Source organism: Panthera uncia, chromosome A2 (assembly GCF_023721935.1).
Source record: "Panthera uncia isolate 11264 chromosome A2, Puncia_PCG_1.0, whole genome shotgun sequence".
Classification (NCBI taxonomy): domain Eukaryota; kingdom Metazoa; phylum Chordata; class Mammalia; order Carnivora; family Felidae; genus Panthera; species Panthera uncia.
The window spans coordinates 149,503,073-149,518,219 of NC_064816.1; the positions used below are offsets into that span (position 1 = coordinate 149,503,073).

General features: G+C 46.7%; 1 protein-coding gene across 2 annotated transcripts in view; it reads right to left on the reverse strand.

Annotated features, from left to right (window-relative positions):
- The window catches only part of DENND2A (DENN domain containing 2A), an 88,715-nt gene that overhangs the window by 33,003 nt on the left and 40,565 nt on the right, over positions 1-15,147 (reverse strand). Inside the window, exons 6-12 of one of the 2 annotated variants that reach the window (XM_049643038.1) lie at positions 14,575-14,775; positions 9,675-9,768; positions 9,091-9,141; positions 7,793-7,980; positions 3,154-3,263; positions 2,111-2,180; positions 737-814 (exon numbers count right to left, since the gene is read on the reverse strand). In XM_049643038.1, coding sequence (XP_049498995.1) covers positions 737-814; positions 2,111-2,180; positions 3,154-3,263; positions 7,793-7,980; positions 9,091-9,141; positions 9,675-9,768; positions 14,575-14,775 — 792 coding nt within the window. The remainder of the gene's footprint in view (positions 1-736; positions 815-2,110; positions 2,181-3,153; positions 3,264-7,792; positions 7,981-9,090; positions 9,142-9,674; positions 9,769-14,574; positions 14,776-15,147) is intronic. The other variant, XM_049643037.1, reaches the window with a different exon arrangement.

Below are 15,147 nucleotides of genomic sequence, written 5' to 3' on the forward strand. Positions count from 1 at the left end.
TATAAGTGTATGGTGGGCAGGAAGTAGACTTATTTCGGAATGATTTTAGGAAATGCTGCTTTCCATCCATGCACAGTAGACATAGGACTTAAGTTCTCAAAAGAAAGCTCAGACTAAAATATATGCTCAAGAGGAACTTAAAATCAATTTATGGATTAGATGGTCATGTCTGGTTAATGTAGGAAATGAATGTTGGATTATACCTAATATTTAAGATGATCATATATGATAGTAATTAGCTTCTCTCTACCCACCGAATAGTAGAATGGATGAGCCAATTCAATACAGCAGTTCCTAGGTCTTGATACATTGGCTTACCTTCCCAAAAAGAGGACCAAATTACATTAAGGATTTTGATAGATTTAGAGCACAATTACAATAATAAATCTCTCACACACACAACACGCATATTATATACACAGATACTTAGACATCCATCCATTATAGTGGCCTTTCTGTCATGCAAAAGCTAATATGACAAAAGGCAGGGCTGAGAAGTACGAAGGTAAACCATAAGGAATATTCTGGGAAGATCCTCCACCCCCTTCCATCCTCCACCTGCAATTATTTTGACTCTCCCCCCACCCCCTTTTCCTGGGCACCAACCTTCATCAGCTCTCATTTCCAATATCAGTGACAAGAGAAGTGGGAAGGAAAATGTCAGGATACGCTTATAAAAGTACCAGGGGTCCAGGTGTTTCCTGTGTCCTCCCTCCGCTAAAGCCCCTGTCCTCACCTTTGAAAAGAGGCTGAAGCACCCCAGGCGGCTCACGATGCAGTAAACTTCAGGGAGACGCTTCCCTTTGCCACCAGGCTTTTTGGGGTGAAACACAAGGAAATCATGAGTGTTAGCGCTTCAGAGAAGAGAACCCAAACATTTTTAAGTGCATATCACGTGCCAGATGTTTCCACACACGGAACCTTTTGAAAACGCACTGAGGTAAGTAGTTACCCGTACCCCATTTTATAAGTGGGAAGCACTTCTGGCCATGTAGTATATATATCTTTCTTCTCTTGAAGGGACCAAATTGAGGGTGTTGTGCATACAGGAGGCACTCAAAATGGCCCATGGAGCCATAAAGGAAGGAGGCTAAACTTGTTCACCCAGATCCCTGTGGTTCCTCTTAAGGAGTTACCTTGAAACCACATGTTGCTTATTAGAATGATAATTCCAAGTCAGAAATCATTCCCGAAAAATCTTTTTGGAAACTGCCTTTTAAGCTAATTTTCAAACCAAAATGAAAATCAATCTCACTATGTCATAGTAATTTTATCAAGAAAACTTATTATCCCACTGAGCTTTTTATTTTTTTCCCCACTTAACTTTTTAAATTGCTACCCATACTTTTTATTCACTATTAATTCAACAAATATTTACTGACTATACCTTCTGTATGCTGTGCATTATTCTTGACTCTAAATTATATCAGCTTATTTCAAAGACTCAAATATACTCAGAGGGAAACGATTGGCTTCTACTGAAGATTTTCAAAAGAATGAGTCTCAAAAAGACAAGCTCTGAAATGGGTTAGCATGGTCATTTCATTGAAATCCAATCCTGACTTAAAAATTTTTTTAATGTTTTTATTTTAGAGAGAGAGACAGAGCGTGAGTGGGGGAGGTGCAGACAGAGAGAGGGAGACACAGAATCCAAAGCAGGCTCCAGGCTCTGAGCTATCAGCACAGAGCCTGACGTGGGGCTTGAGCTCATGGATGGTGAGATCACGGCCTGAGCCGAAGTTGGATGCTTAACCGACTGAGCCACCCAGGAGCCCCTGAAGAACACACTCTTGAATGATCTGCATCATGAACAAGAGAACTACCTTTCTTTGGCCCTTAGCAGCCATTATGAACGTGCACTATAAGCTCTCTGGGTCTGTGTAGCATGTTTTATTAGAAAGGACATTTGGCTTAAAGAGAGAAAGGCCTTTCATTTGGCAAGGAAAATAACGGAGCAAGTATTTTCTTCTTAAAGGAGACAGAACTGTTGTTCCCTTCTACCCGTGAGACTTAGGTGATTCCCCCAAATCTTCCATGTTTTTAACTCCCCTGATTAACCTGTCACACTTCCTGCCTCTTCTCCTGCAGACTGAGAGCTGAATGTACTAACCAGCAGTCTTCGGCAGTAACCGAACCTTCTGCTCCCATCTTCTCCAGTTAAGACAAATGAGAAGGTTTCACTGTGGTTGGGGAAACAAAAGTGCATTACAAAGCAGAACACAACAAAAGACACCAGGCAGTGAGCAATCACAGGGACCTGCCTGTGTCTGTCCTGCCCGTCCATCTCTGTGCAGGGACTCTGTGCGCCTATAGTTTTGGGGTCTGTGTTAGGGAGAGGGAGACCCAAAATGCCAGTGCACCCTGAGAGGAATGAGGGATTTTTCTTCACCCTGAGCTCTCAGAGCATTCTATCACCTGAACCATCCCATTGCCCGAAACACAGCAGTCACCGATGGAGAATCTATCGTGACTCCTGCCCCCAGTGAGGTCCAGGAGGAGATGGCCTTTGCTGTCCTAGGGATGTGACTCAGTAAAGGAGCAGCTGAAGACTGCGGCAGTTCTGTGCCCCCCTTGGAAGTGCCCCTCGGGTGACCCTCCCTGAGAACTGTCTCTTCAGAGCCAACCGGAAGCTCAGACTGCCCTTAGAGACTGCTGGGCCAACTTTCAGGAACATGGCGGCCCTCAAACACAGGGTATGCAGCCTACTGAGTTTGGTCAATTGCTGACACATCCGGTAACAAAAATTTTGGGTTGTAACAATGTAACAATGTAACAACGTGGGTTAAAGCAGAAATGTAAACCCAGTCCGAGCAACAGCTGGATGGGCTATTAAAGAAATGTTTCCAGGGACAAGGGACAAGGAAAGGGTGATGGGTAATGTTTCTCTAGCATCTCCTAGACCAAGAATTATGTTTGCCCTTCACAGAGGCTTATAAACCAAACGTATGCCCACGTTCAGTGGGCATGCTTAGCAAGGTGATTCGTATCTTCTAAAAGATACCCATTTTAAAACACGGTGGGGAAAATCTCTAGCCTGGGGCCCATCGGGATCGCTTAATGGTAGGATTGAATTATGACATCTGCCATCTCTGACGCCCTCCCTGGTTCTTGCCTTAGCTTTTCGGGGTGGGGAAGGGAGACACCAGCACATACCTGGTAAATTGCTGGACAGGAGTCCAATCCTTGGCATCAGGGAAACAGAATTGGGGGATGGCCTTCAGCTGGTCCTCAGCCTCTCTCATGAACTTGAAAGACCTTTCCAACTGCAGGGAAAAGGGTGAGAGAAGGTTGGGGAATAAACCCCAGCATGGTGGAGAGAGAGGCAGATGTTTGGCAAGACCACATCTTCCACCTTCCCACGGTGGAGACCACCACCTTAACCTTGGGAAGGGTTTGCAGCTCAGTCTGCTGGGGCCTTTTTTCCCTAGGGCACTGTCAACTCTAGTCTCATGGGGCAAGTCAGGAGAACAAAACTGGTCTGTTTTAGAGAAATATCTTTGATGTTTAACATTCTGGAATATAACTATTTTAATCAACTAGGAAAAAGTGTCATAGCAATCCCCTTCAACTAGGAGACTCATGAATCTGCAGGACAGAGCCTCAAATCAGGTCTTCCAACTTCTGGGCCCAAGAAAGCCTCGATCCATGCAAAGACATTTTATGACACTTCTTAGTGAATACATCCAGTCAAATTATATTATACTGTAAACTTCAATGAATTTCAGTGACCTTGAATGTCAGAATCAAAAGGAAACTAGACATCATCAAGTGTGACATCCTTTTTTTTTTTTTTTTTTTTTTACTGTTTATTTTTGAGAGACAGAGAGAGAGAGAGAGAGAGAGAGCGCGCGCGCGCGAGCATGAGGGGGGAGGGGCAGAGAGAGAGGGAGACACAGAATCCAAAGCAGGCTCCAGCTCTGAGCTAACAGCACGGAGCTAACAGCTATATGGGGCTCGAACCCACGAACCATGGGATCATGATCTGAGCTGAAGTTGGACGCTTAACTGACTGAGCCACCCAGGCACTCCATGACATTCTTATCTAAGTGATAAGGAAATAAACCCTAATGTGTTAAGTGACTTGCCCATGATCACACAACTTGTGTGGAATCTAGCTAGTAATCTTTTTTTTTTTAATTTTTTTAAATGCTTATTTATTTCTGAAAGAGAGAGAGAGACAGAGTGTGAGGGGGCGGGGTGGGCAAAGAGAGAGAGGGAGAGACAGAATCTGAAGCAGGATCCAGGCTATGAGCTGTCAGCATAAAGCCTGACAGGAGGCTTGAACCCACGAACTGTGAGATCCATGACCTGAGCTGAAGTTGGACGCTTAACCGACTGAGCCACCCAGGTGCTCCAGGAATCTTAATCTCTAGTCTCTCAATCTCTGTCTCTCTCTCTGCTTTATCTGACATCATAGACTGGATGAATATCCTCTTGTTAAAAAACAGAACAAATTAGGGGCGCCTGGGTGGCTAAGTCAGTTAAGCGTACGACTTCGGCTTCGTTGTTTGTCAGTTTGGGCCCCATGTCAGGTTCTGTGCTGACAGCTCAGAGCCTGGGGCCTGCTTAAGATTCTGTATCTCCCTCTCTCTCTGCCTCTCCCCTGCTTGTGTTTTGTCTCTCAAAAATGAAAAAACATTAAAAAAAAAAAAAAAAACCAAACTAGAAAAATAAAACCTACTTCTAGTATGATTCTCCTTGGGCTAGAGCAAATATAATTAAAGTTGCTACTAATATTAATGGTTGAGACAACTATCAGTGAATGAAACACAGCCACCATTTATAGACCTAAAGCCAGTCATTAATTGTCCTTTGGTTTTTGTTCTTCAGAATCAATAGTCACTACTGAGAGAATAATGGTTCCCTCTTCCATCCATGATGAAACATAACAAATGAGATTCCAGCTTGTCCAGGAGCAGTTTTTGAGTTGATAATTCACTAGCTCAGACCGTTGCCAAAGCATTAATCTTGGCTACCCTTGGATAATCTCACAGAGAGGCAAATACCTGCTGGGTGTAGTTGCTGGAAGGGGTCATTAATCATCTCAGAGTGAAGGCCCATAAACTCCAAAGAACACAAAAGGAAAGAACAATGACATTTTTCCACAGTGGAAACCCTTAGAGAACTAAAGAGTAGGCCTTGTAGGGAGGTGAGTTCCAGCACTTTTTGACTTGGCCCATCCTTGTGGATGCGCCCACCCTCAGATCACATGCACGACACACATACGTGTGTACACACATGTACCTTGTCATCAACATAGGCGTTATCAACCCATATGTGTCCATGGGTGCTCTTACATGCACACAAGCTCATTTATGGGAAGTGAGACATAAAGAGGTCTCTCACAAATACGAGCGATCATAAATGGCTGGAAAATTTCCCAGTCTGCATGAACTGTCATAAAGATAATTACATGATATCAAGCATTTTAATGGAACATGGCAGGCATGATCTCTAGTGTGCAAGTATGGAGGGGAAATCTTGGTCAAGGTGACCCTAGAAGTGGGGGATAAAAACCATAAGAAAAAGTTAGAAGGGAGGAGAAAGGAGGAAGCAAAGGCAAGAAGATATAAAATAGCCTGATCTGTAAAAATGCATGCACAGAGTGATCACACAGCATTCAAAATAGAAATGTAAAGAAACACTGGCAACAAGATACATTTCCAACAGAAAGAGACTGGTTAAGTAGGGCATACCCACATAACAGAGCTTTATATAATTAAAAAAATGTTTTACAATTTATAGGAAATATGTTTATAAATAATGATACATTTAGAAAACACGATGCAAAGATTATACAACGTACAATATCAATTTTGTTAGAAAATTACACTATGAGAGGGGTTCTGGGTGGCTCAGTAGGTTAAGTGTCTGACATCAGCTCAGGTTGTGATCTCGTGGTTTGTGAGTTCGAGCCCCGCGTGGGGCTCTGTGCTGACAGCTCAGAGCCTGGAGCCTGCTTCACATTCTGTGTCTACCTCTTTCTCTCTCTGCCCCTCCCCCGCTCATGCTCTGTCTCTCTGTCTCAAAAATAAACTTTAACAAAATTTAAAAAATGAAAAAAAAAAGAAAGAAAATTACACTATGAGAAAAGTCTGGGAGGAAACATAACAAAATGCTAACAGCAATGATCTCTGTGGAGTGGGATTATAGAGGACTTTTTCTTGATACTTTTCCAGATTGGTCCCCTTTCCAACAATGACTATACATGTTTCCGCTCAAAAGTTTTATGTGGATGTCTAGGAGCCTGGGGATTCCAGGTTGGAAACTATAAGCATTCAATAGTTATAGTGATTCAGTCATTAATTCATGAATTAAGGCCTTTATTCCTGAAACACTGATTAAATATTGCCACGAGTACAACACTGTGCTAGGCCCTGAGGGAAGTAAACAGGATAAAAGAACAGTCCTCTGTGCCTGGGTGCTTGCTCCGTGTGGGCCTCAACCAAATGTGGGCATACTCATAGCTTTGGGGTTTTCTGACACCATCCCTGGAGGTCAGCTGGACGCAGGTGAACAGAGCCAGTCTGGAGGGCTGGTGCCCATGATTTCCTTCAGTGATACCTAGTTTCCGTCCTAAACTCCAAGGACCTGATTACTGCACTGGACCACAGTGGACAGGACAGAAGGAAGCTGGCCCAGCATAGATGCTGGGATTATGCTTGGGCAGTGGCAGCAGAAGGAGGCCCTCAGGGGACCAGGACACATCCTCCCTCCCCTCTTCCTGTCTCTGAACACCTTCGTTGTCTGAAGGCCACGTACAGTGTCACATTCTGCCTCAAGAGTCTTTGTATGCTTATCTTATGACCTCCTGTCAGAGTGTAAGCTTCTTAAGGACGGAAAACATATTCTGCTCATCTTTGTAACAGTAGGGCAAAGCAGAAAACAGCTTGAATGTAATAGGGTCTCAGTAAATTCTGGGTGGACTGAATTGAAATGTGGTGGAACCCATTTAATAGTGATGTCAAAGACTAAGAACAATATATATAGATATATATATATCGGTATATATATATATATAACAATATATATATATAGATATATATATATCGGTATATATATATATATAACGATATATATATATAGATAGATATATATAGATACATATAACATATCTATATATATAGATATATATATAATATATCTATATATCTCTCTATATAGGTATATAGATATATATAACAATATATATATAGATATAACAATAATATATATATAGTAGATATAAGAAATATATATATATATATATTATTGGCCATGCTATTTTAGGCTTTATTGAGTGCCAGTGCATTTTGGGTACCTGCTTTAATGTATGGTAAAGCCACATCCACACAGCCGCGAACCATGTTAGACTTAGAACGGGATCCTAGCACACCTGGTGCACACCCAGAGGTGCACAGCACACGCACAGATGTTCAGCAAACGCACACTCCCAGGGGACGGTCGTGTGGCTGATGGGAAAGAGGCTTCTAGGATAGCCTGGGGAGAGACGTGGCTGCATAGGGAGATGGGGAGGACGAAGAAGCTGGTAGGGACAGCACAGTGACCACAGGAAGTGAGTCAGTGTTTTTGTCCATACTTGTGAGTCTCTGAATCTCCCACCTCTTGGGACCTCCCAAGTTCTCCAGCAGCAGCTTTTTGCATTTGATATACCCTAGTTACAACCCGCGTTCAAGATTCCAGACACCAAGCGCCCCTCAGACTCCCACACCTCCCGGAAGCCACGAATACCAGCACGAAGTTGGCAAGAACGCCGCAGTCCCCTGGCAGGCCACAGAGGCCGGGCCCATACCTTGAGAGGGAACTGCTGGGTGAGTTCTGGCACATACGCAGCCCCGGCCTGCTTCTTATGCAGTGACACGACCACAAAGTACTCGAACAGCTGCCTCTGCTGGTACTCCATGAGCTCCCGGTCAAGGGATGGGTATCTCGGAGCCTGCTTCAGGCGTGACTTCACATTGACCAGGCGCTGACTGTGAGCTAGGGGGACAGGGACAGTGAGTGCCAGTGCGCCACTGTCTTCCCAACGAGGCACTGCACGGGGCGGTGACAGCCTGTGTGTTCCTTCCAATCCTAAAAAAGTGTTCCCGCATTTAACAAATTAGCTCAGAGCCCTTTGTTTGGGGTCCCTGCCAACTTCGGGGCGAGACACACTGGATAGGCCGCCCGGCTCGTGGGGGGCACGGAAGCCCGGGACGCGGGGGCTCTGCTCAGCCATGGGTCTGTTGTGTGGACTCGGTGCAGTGGTTTGAGTAATCTTTGCGTCCCTCTGTCAGATGGGGTGGGGGACGCTGACTCCTCCCCTCACTTATTCCCTTCATCTTCCAGTTTGTGGGATGTGACACAATCCAGACCACAAGGCTTTTGGAGCAGGGAACTTTGTGAACATCTGTGTGACAGAACGGGCAGAGACATGACTAACTCAGAGCTCCCACCCACCTTCCCTCCCGCCATCATTCTATGTGATGGAAACGGACTTGCTTCATTGTAGAGGTGGGCCAGGGAGCAGGTGGGCGTGAGAGGTGAATGAGGCAGGGATGCCAAGCAGACCCGTCCCCATCACCTCTCTCAGCAGCCCTGGGCTATGGCTTTTTTTGGCTTCCCCCCACCCCGGGTCTGAGAAATTGTGGAAAACTCACTAAAGCCTATACCGAAGTCAATGAATTTAGATCTACAGAGACCAATTACTTCAGTGACTTCATTTGACAGACGAGGAATAGAGGACCTGAGATCTTAAGTGATTTCCTCCTGATCTTACAGCAATTTTCATGGGAGTGGGACAAGAGCCCAGGTGCCTGGAGTCCCAGGCCAGCAGTGAAAAATACTGATAACGGAAAGGCATAGGAATGGGGGCCACTGCAGTGGTATCCACCCTGGATCTCTGGAGCCACAGGCTCAGTGACCGAACAGGTCCTACCTGGTCATGCTCAGGACTGACCGGCCCCTGAGCAACCCTGTGGGTCCCCTGTCCCCTCACATTCACGCCTTTCCCAACCGGCTCGTGCGAGGACACTCTGTCCTGTCTCTCACATTAAGCAGGAAGCGCCACGGCCATCTGCATGCGCCCTGCACACCACCTGCTCTTCTCACCTTTCAGTTTCTCCTCGGTGTCGCTGTCAGACTCACTGTTCTCATCTGTCACTGGACAGAAAAACAACAAACAAAAAACGGCAATAGAAGAAAATAGCGTGTGTGAGTTTTTCTAACACAGGAAACTTTTTGCATGCAGTCACGTAAATCCAAGATTTCTACTTCAGAGGGGCTATTTTCTTTTTGTCAATTTAAATGTCATGGACAAACTATGTCTTTGTCCAACTAAATGTACTTCCACGTGAATGCGGCTCTAGTTCGGATGGTACCTATATGAAAACAATACAGCCAAAGAGACTGGCTCCTTGTATGTGTGCTAAGCAAAGAGAACTGCTCCCATGGTGAGCTCAGAGCATGCGGCACTGGGCTGACTTGATGGGTGGACAGTCAAAGGACCACGGGACGGGCCACCAGGCTGAGGTCTTTCCCGGGTCCTCGTTGTCCCGTGGACAGCAGGAGATTCTTACAAAGGGCTGACTTGTTCTCATCTTTGGTGAGCCAGCTCTGAACCACAGGAAGCCTCTTTTAGGAAGAATCTGTTTTCAGATTGATGGGGGGCGAGTGATGGTGGCGGGGGGTCATACCTTTTCCTGAGTTGCTCTCTGTTGACTGGGACAGCCTCTTCACACGTTTCTTTCCTCTCCGGGCCTCGTAAATGGCATTGATTCGCAATACCAACTGCCAGACACCGGGAGAAGAAAAGCCAGTGTTAGTGGCTTCCTCTCCATGTGCAGCTGGGATTCCTTTGCTGCTCATTCTCTTCCAGGACGGCGGAAGGCCAGGAAAGGAGGAGGGAGGGGCCGCTTTCCACGGGCCCACTGGCATCTCTCAATTACTCCTTTCTACCAGACAGGAACAGGACTGTCGAGGACAGTAAAGGAGGCCGCCAGCCTCCCTGATGTATGAACAGGGGAGGTCTGAATATACTAACACATCCAGCTGAGACACAGGGAGGCAATTTCATTGGCTAATTGTGCGACAGTCGCTCCCCCTTCGATGCTGCGATGTCACTGTGATTTGGGAGCAGTCTTTGTGCCCCCTGGGGTGGGGGGCGGTGGTGGGGGAAGAAACGGGAAGAGACAGCAAAAATAAAAAGCTTCCCGGGCAGGGCCCGTTTTGTAGGAAACACGCCAAAGACTGTGTGAGCAGCTGTGGGCAGCAAGCGGGCAGGGATTATAGCAGCTTTCGAGTTCTAGCTCAGGGCTGCATAGCCATGCCCTGCACCCCACATACCACCCTTCCTGCGGAGGAATGCTCATCCACACTTGTAAGGCCTTCCATGATCTCTCTTACCGCTCGGCAGGCACCACTACTGAGCAGCACATTTTCCAGGCTGACTCTAGCAGACCCATCGGGCGACTGAAGCCCTGGGTCGCTTCCCACCAGGCTTTACGGCACCTGCAAATTTCACCAGTAGAAGCCTCCTGGGCTCCACCTGGCTGTGAGGAAGGGAAGTCTACCTGTGTATAGTCAAGGCAAACCAACTGGTGAATTTATTATTTTTTTTAAGTTTATTTTCCCTAGTAATCTCTACACCCAACCTGGGGCTTGAACCCATGACCCTGAGATCAAGAGCCACATGTTCTTCTGACTGAGTCAGCTGGGTACTCCCCAACTGGTGATTTTATTTTATTTAAAAAAATTTTTTTTAATGTTTATTTTTGTGAGAGAGAGAGAGAGAGAGAGCGAGCTTAAGAGGGGAAGGGCCAGAGAGAGAGGGAGACACAGAATCTGAAACAGATTCCAGGCTCTAAGCTGTCAGCACAGAGCCCCATGCGGGGCTCAAACTCACGAACCGTGAGATCATGACCTGAGCCGAAGTCGGACAGTGAACCGACTGAGCCACCCAGGCGCCCCCCCCCCCCAACTGGTGATTTTAAAGGGGAGCTGTGTTTATAAGCTGCCTTGAAAAGTTTTATATTCTTTTTTGCACTGGAAGAACTGGAGAGAGGATGTGCTATGATGAACTGGGTGATGGGCATGCAGGTGGGCACAGTGGGTTAGCTGTTGCCAATCCCCATCTCTGCCCTCCGTCCCTCTGTCCCAGTCCCTAAAGCAGCTCAGCAGCTCCTCTCCACAAGCCGGAGTGCTGGACCGCCAATGGAGGAAGGTGGCTCATTCTCCAGGTCTCCTCGCGGCGGGCCTGGGCCCCGGCCCCTCGGCTCTGCAGAGTGTTAGGACACTGCCCTGCCACATCTTTGCACACCTGCACACTCTGGGTCCTGCGAGGTGGCCCAACACTGGCCTTGACAGCTCTCTTGGTGAATTCCTCATTCCTAACCCTGTCCTGGCTTTGCCTTGAACCTGAATGAGGTCTCTGCCTTCACCGCCTAATCCTTGCAGCGTGGCTTATTTATATTTGTTCTTATGAAGCAGCCATTTGCTTCAGACCCATGAAATGGCACTTGCTGGTTTTCACACATGTTCTAACCACTGGAATATTAATGCTAGCCCCATTTCCTATGGAATAAGACAACACATAAATGAGATGCTAGTATTATTCACAATAGCCAGGAAGTGAAAACACCCAAATGTCGATCAAGGGATGAATGGATAAGCCAAATGTGGTACGTACAAGGGAATATTATTCAGCCTTCAAAAGGAAGGGAGTTTGGGCACATGCTCGAACATAAATGAAACTTGAGGATGTTATGCTAAGCGAAATCAGTCAGTCACAAAAGGATAAAGATTGTAAGATTCTACTTACGTAAGGTACCTAGAATAGGCTAATTTGTACAGACAGGAAGCAGAAGAACAGTGGTTGCCAGAGGCTGGGGGGGAGGGCGGAATGGGGAGTCAGTGTTTCACGGGTACAGAGTTTCTATTTGGGGAGATGGAAAGTTCTGTAGATGGATGGTGGTGATGGTTGTATAACAGTGTGAATGTACTATTTTATTTTTTTAACGTTTATTTTTGAGGGAGAGGGAGACAGAGCATGGGCGGGGGAGGGGCAGGCCAAGTGCCTGTGCACTGTGTAAGTGCCGGTGACACTTCCATTACAGGCAGTAACTTAACATGGAACGAAATGCTGCATTTGCAAATTAAACACATACACAGCGGCAGCACTAGCCCTGCTTTCCCTCCACCTCTACTTTCATAAGATGCGCACACGCATTCTCTTTCCCTCAGTCTCAAAAAACCCTTAAAAAATATTAGAAGTGCCTGGGTGGCTCAGTCGGTTGAGTGTCTGACTCTTGATTTCAGCTCAGGTCTTGGTCCCAGGGTTGTGGTACTGAGCCCCACAAAGGGCTCTGCACTGAGCATGGGACCTGCTTAGGATTCTCTCCCTCCCTCTACTCCTCTCCCCGACTTGTGTTCTCTTTCTCAAATTAAAAAAAATGGGGCACCTGGGTGGCTCAGTCGGTTAAGCATCCGACTTCGGCTCGGGTCATGATCTCGCAGTTAGTGGGTTGGGGCCTCACGTTGGGCTCTGTGCTAACAGCTCGGGGCCTGGAGCCTGCTTTGGATTCTGTGTCTCCCTCTCTCTCTACCTCTTGCCTGCACGCTCTCTCTCAAAAATAAACATTAAAAACAAAAAAAAATTAAAACCATTTTTTTCTAATAATTAAATAAAAGACATTAAAATAGTACATGGGGGAGTGATGGGTAAAAGGACAGGGGTAGAAGACAGAGGTTAAATGCTTGGTAAGAAAATCATGTACTCAAATTTAAGAGTTGTGTTAAAGCTCTTTTTTTTTTTTTTTTTTACATTTTTTATTTATTTTTGGGACAGAGAGAGACAGAGCATGAACGGGGGAGGGGCAGAGAGAGAGGGAGACACAGAATCGGAAACAGGCTCCAGGCTCCGAGCCATCAGCCCAGAGCCTGACGCGGGGCTCGAACTCACGGACCGCGAGATCGTGACCTGGCTGAAGTCGGACGCTTAACCGACTGCGCCACCCAGGCGCCCCAATGTTAAAGCTCTTTTAACCCAACACGTAATTCATTTGATTATCTCTGTTTCATTTGTTAAAATAATGGTAAGGCTGTCAGTACAGATGTGAACGGTCACTTTTAATTATTCCGCAAATGTAGGATTTTGATATTTCAGAGACCTATGAACAGTCCCAGAAAAAGCGGAAGGGGAGTTAAGGGAGTGCCTAGAGATACCACACTTTGGGGGCCCCGGAGCAGCTATCACGAAAGCACAGGACAGTGACTGTGGAATGCAGTCGACAGGACGCCCGGGAGTGAGTCTGTGCTGAAAGAGACTGGGTCCATGTGTTAGTGGAGCTCATTCAGCAAACATCAAATAATCAGTATGCAACCTGCACCACACTCTGGGCAGGACAAGGCCCAACAAGGAGAGTAGAAGAAGGAGGAGGCCTGGCTCCACCCTTGTCCCTCCAGTTGCCCTCTGTCAGCAAGATGTCTTCTCCCCTGTTCCACCTACAACCCCCTTCTACCAGGCTGTGGGTTTTAGTCTTTTCTCAATCACCTGACCCTGGCTGCCCTTACTCTTCAGAACGCACTGATTGTCAAGGTGACTTCACTTCACTTGAATGAGAATGTTGGGAACGGGTGTGGTAGGGGTAAAATTATGGCTCAAAATACTGATTAACCAAACTGTCAGGAGGAACCAGCTTGTAAATGTCCCATGACTTTCAGGTCAATGCATCACTTTGAGAAATCTGATGAAACCTATAGACCATCTTCTCCCTCTTCCATCTATCCCCCCAAAACTCTCCACACAAAATTTTACATGATATTGTTGGTTTCATGACTTCTAAATCCCATCCATCCATCCATGTATTCTGAAATGAAGAGTTCCTGCTCTAAAAGTTCTCATAGGAAGTTGGTACCCAAGTGGCCAGTGAAGAGGGACCAGCACAGCAGGGCTGGAGCTGAGGAAAAGGAAATATCCTTTGATGTTTTACCTTTCCGGTTGAAAAGAGGCAGCAAAGGGGCACCTGGGTGGCTCAGTCAGTGAAGAATGACTCTTGATTTTGGCTCAGGTCATGATCTCACGGTTGTGAGACTGAACCCAGCATTGGGCTTGTGCTGGGCGTGGAGCCTATTGGGGATTATCTCCCTCTGCTTCTCCCCTGCTCGGGTTCTCTCTCTCTCTCTCTCTCTCTCTCTCTCTCTCTCAGAGAAAAGAGCCAGGAAAGATATATTTTTGACAAGTGCTGGCCCAGAGCACAGGCTTCACACGATGCTACCTCTGTAGCTGGTGTTCACCAAAGTCTGAGTCACAGCACAAGGAACGGAGCTCTGCTTTTTGAGGCCTTTTGAGGAGGGGCATTGGAAATGTGGTGTGGGATCACAAGCAGAGCTAAGGCTGGGAGAGGAAGGGCTAAGAGGAAGGCTACAGGACCACAGTAACTATCATGACAAAGGCTCAGACACTCCAGCCTGCTGTCTGGCCTGTGATGAGGCAGGCAGAAGACGGCCCAGTGTTCAGTTCTCTGCCCAGATTCCTCTGCAGCCTTCCTTTGCAGGAAAGGGGACCTATCTGCACACGAAGTTTGCTGCAAGCCTTACCTTGGGTATCTTTCTCTTCTTCCTGCCATTCTGCGGATCTCCAAGGTTAAAGAAAGTGTCATCAGGGCTGCTGGGGGTGGAGGGGGGGCTGATTTTGGAAGGGGACCCATATCCATCCCGACTCAGCTTCCTAGTGTCCAGCAGTTTGAAGTTCCTTCTCTCTGAATTTTGCCGGAAAAAAGCAGGTTTGGACAATGACTGCTGGGAGGGGAAAGGAGAAAAGAAGAGCAAATAAATACAAAGGGACTAACTGGGAGATGGCTGGGGGTGCCAGTGATACAGACCATGAGATGGAGAGGGAAAGCTGGTCTCTGTTCCCAGGGTAGGCTGAGTCTGTCTGCATGAAGATGACAAAGGACGCACACCCAATCCAGTCTCCTTTTAGACAAGTGGGAGTACCCTGGCTCTCTTACCTGTACAAATCAGGAGCTCAGCCAACTAACACCCACTGGACTGGGAGTCAGAAGACCTAAGCCTGGTTTTGACCCCTGCCCGCTGGTAAGCTGAGGACCTCCTATACAAGGAGCTTCACTTCCTAAGCCTCAGGGTCTTATCTCTAAAAATGAGCTGCTT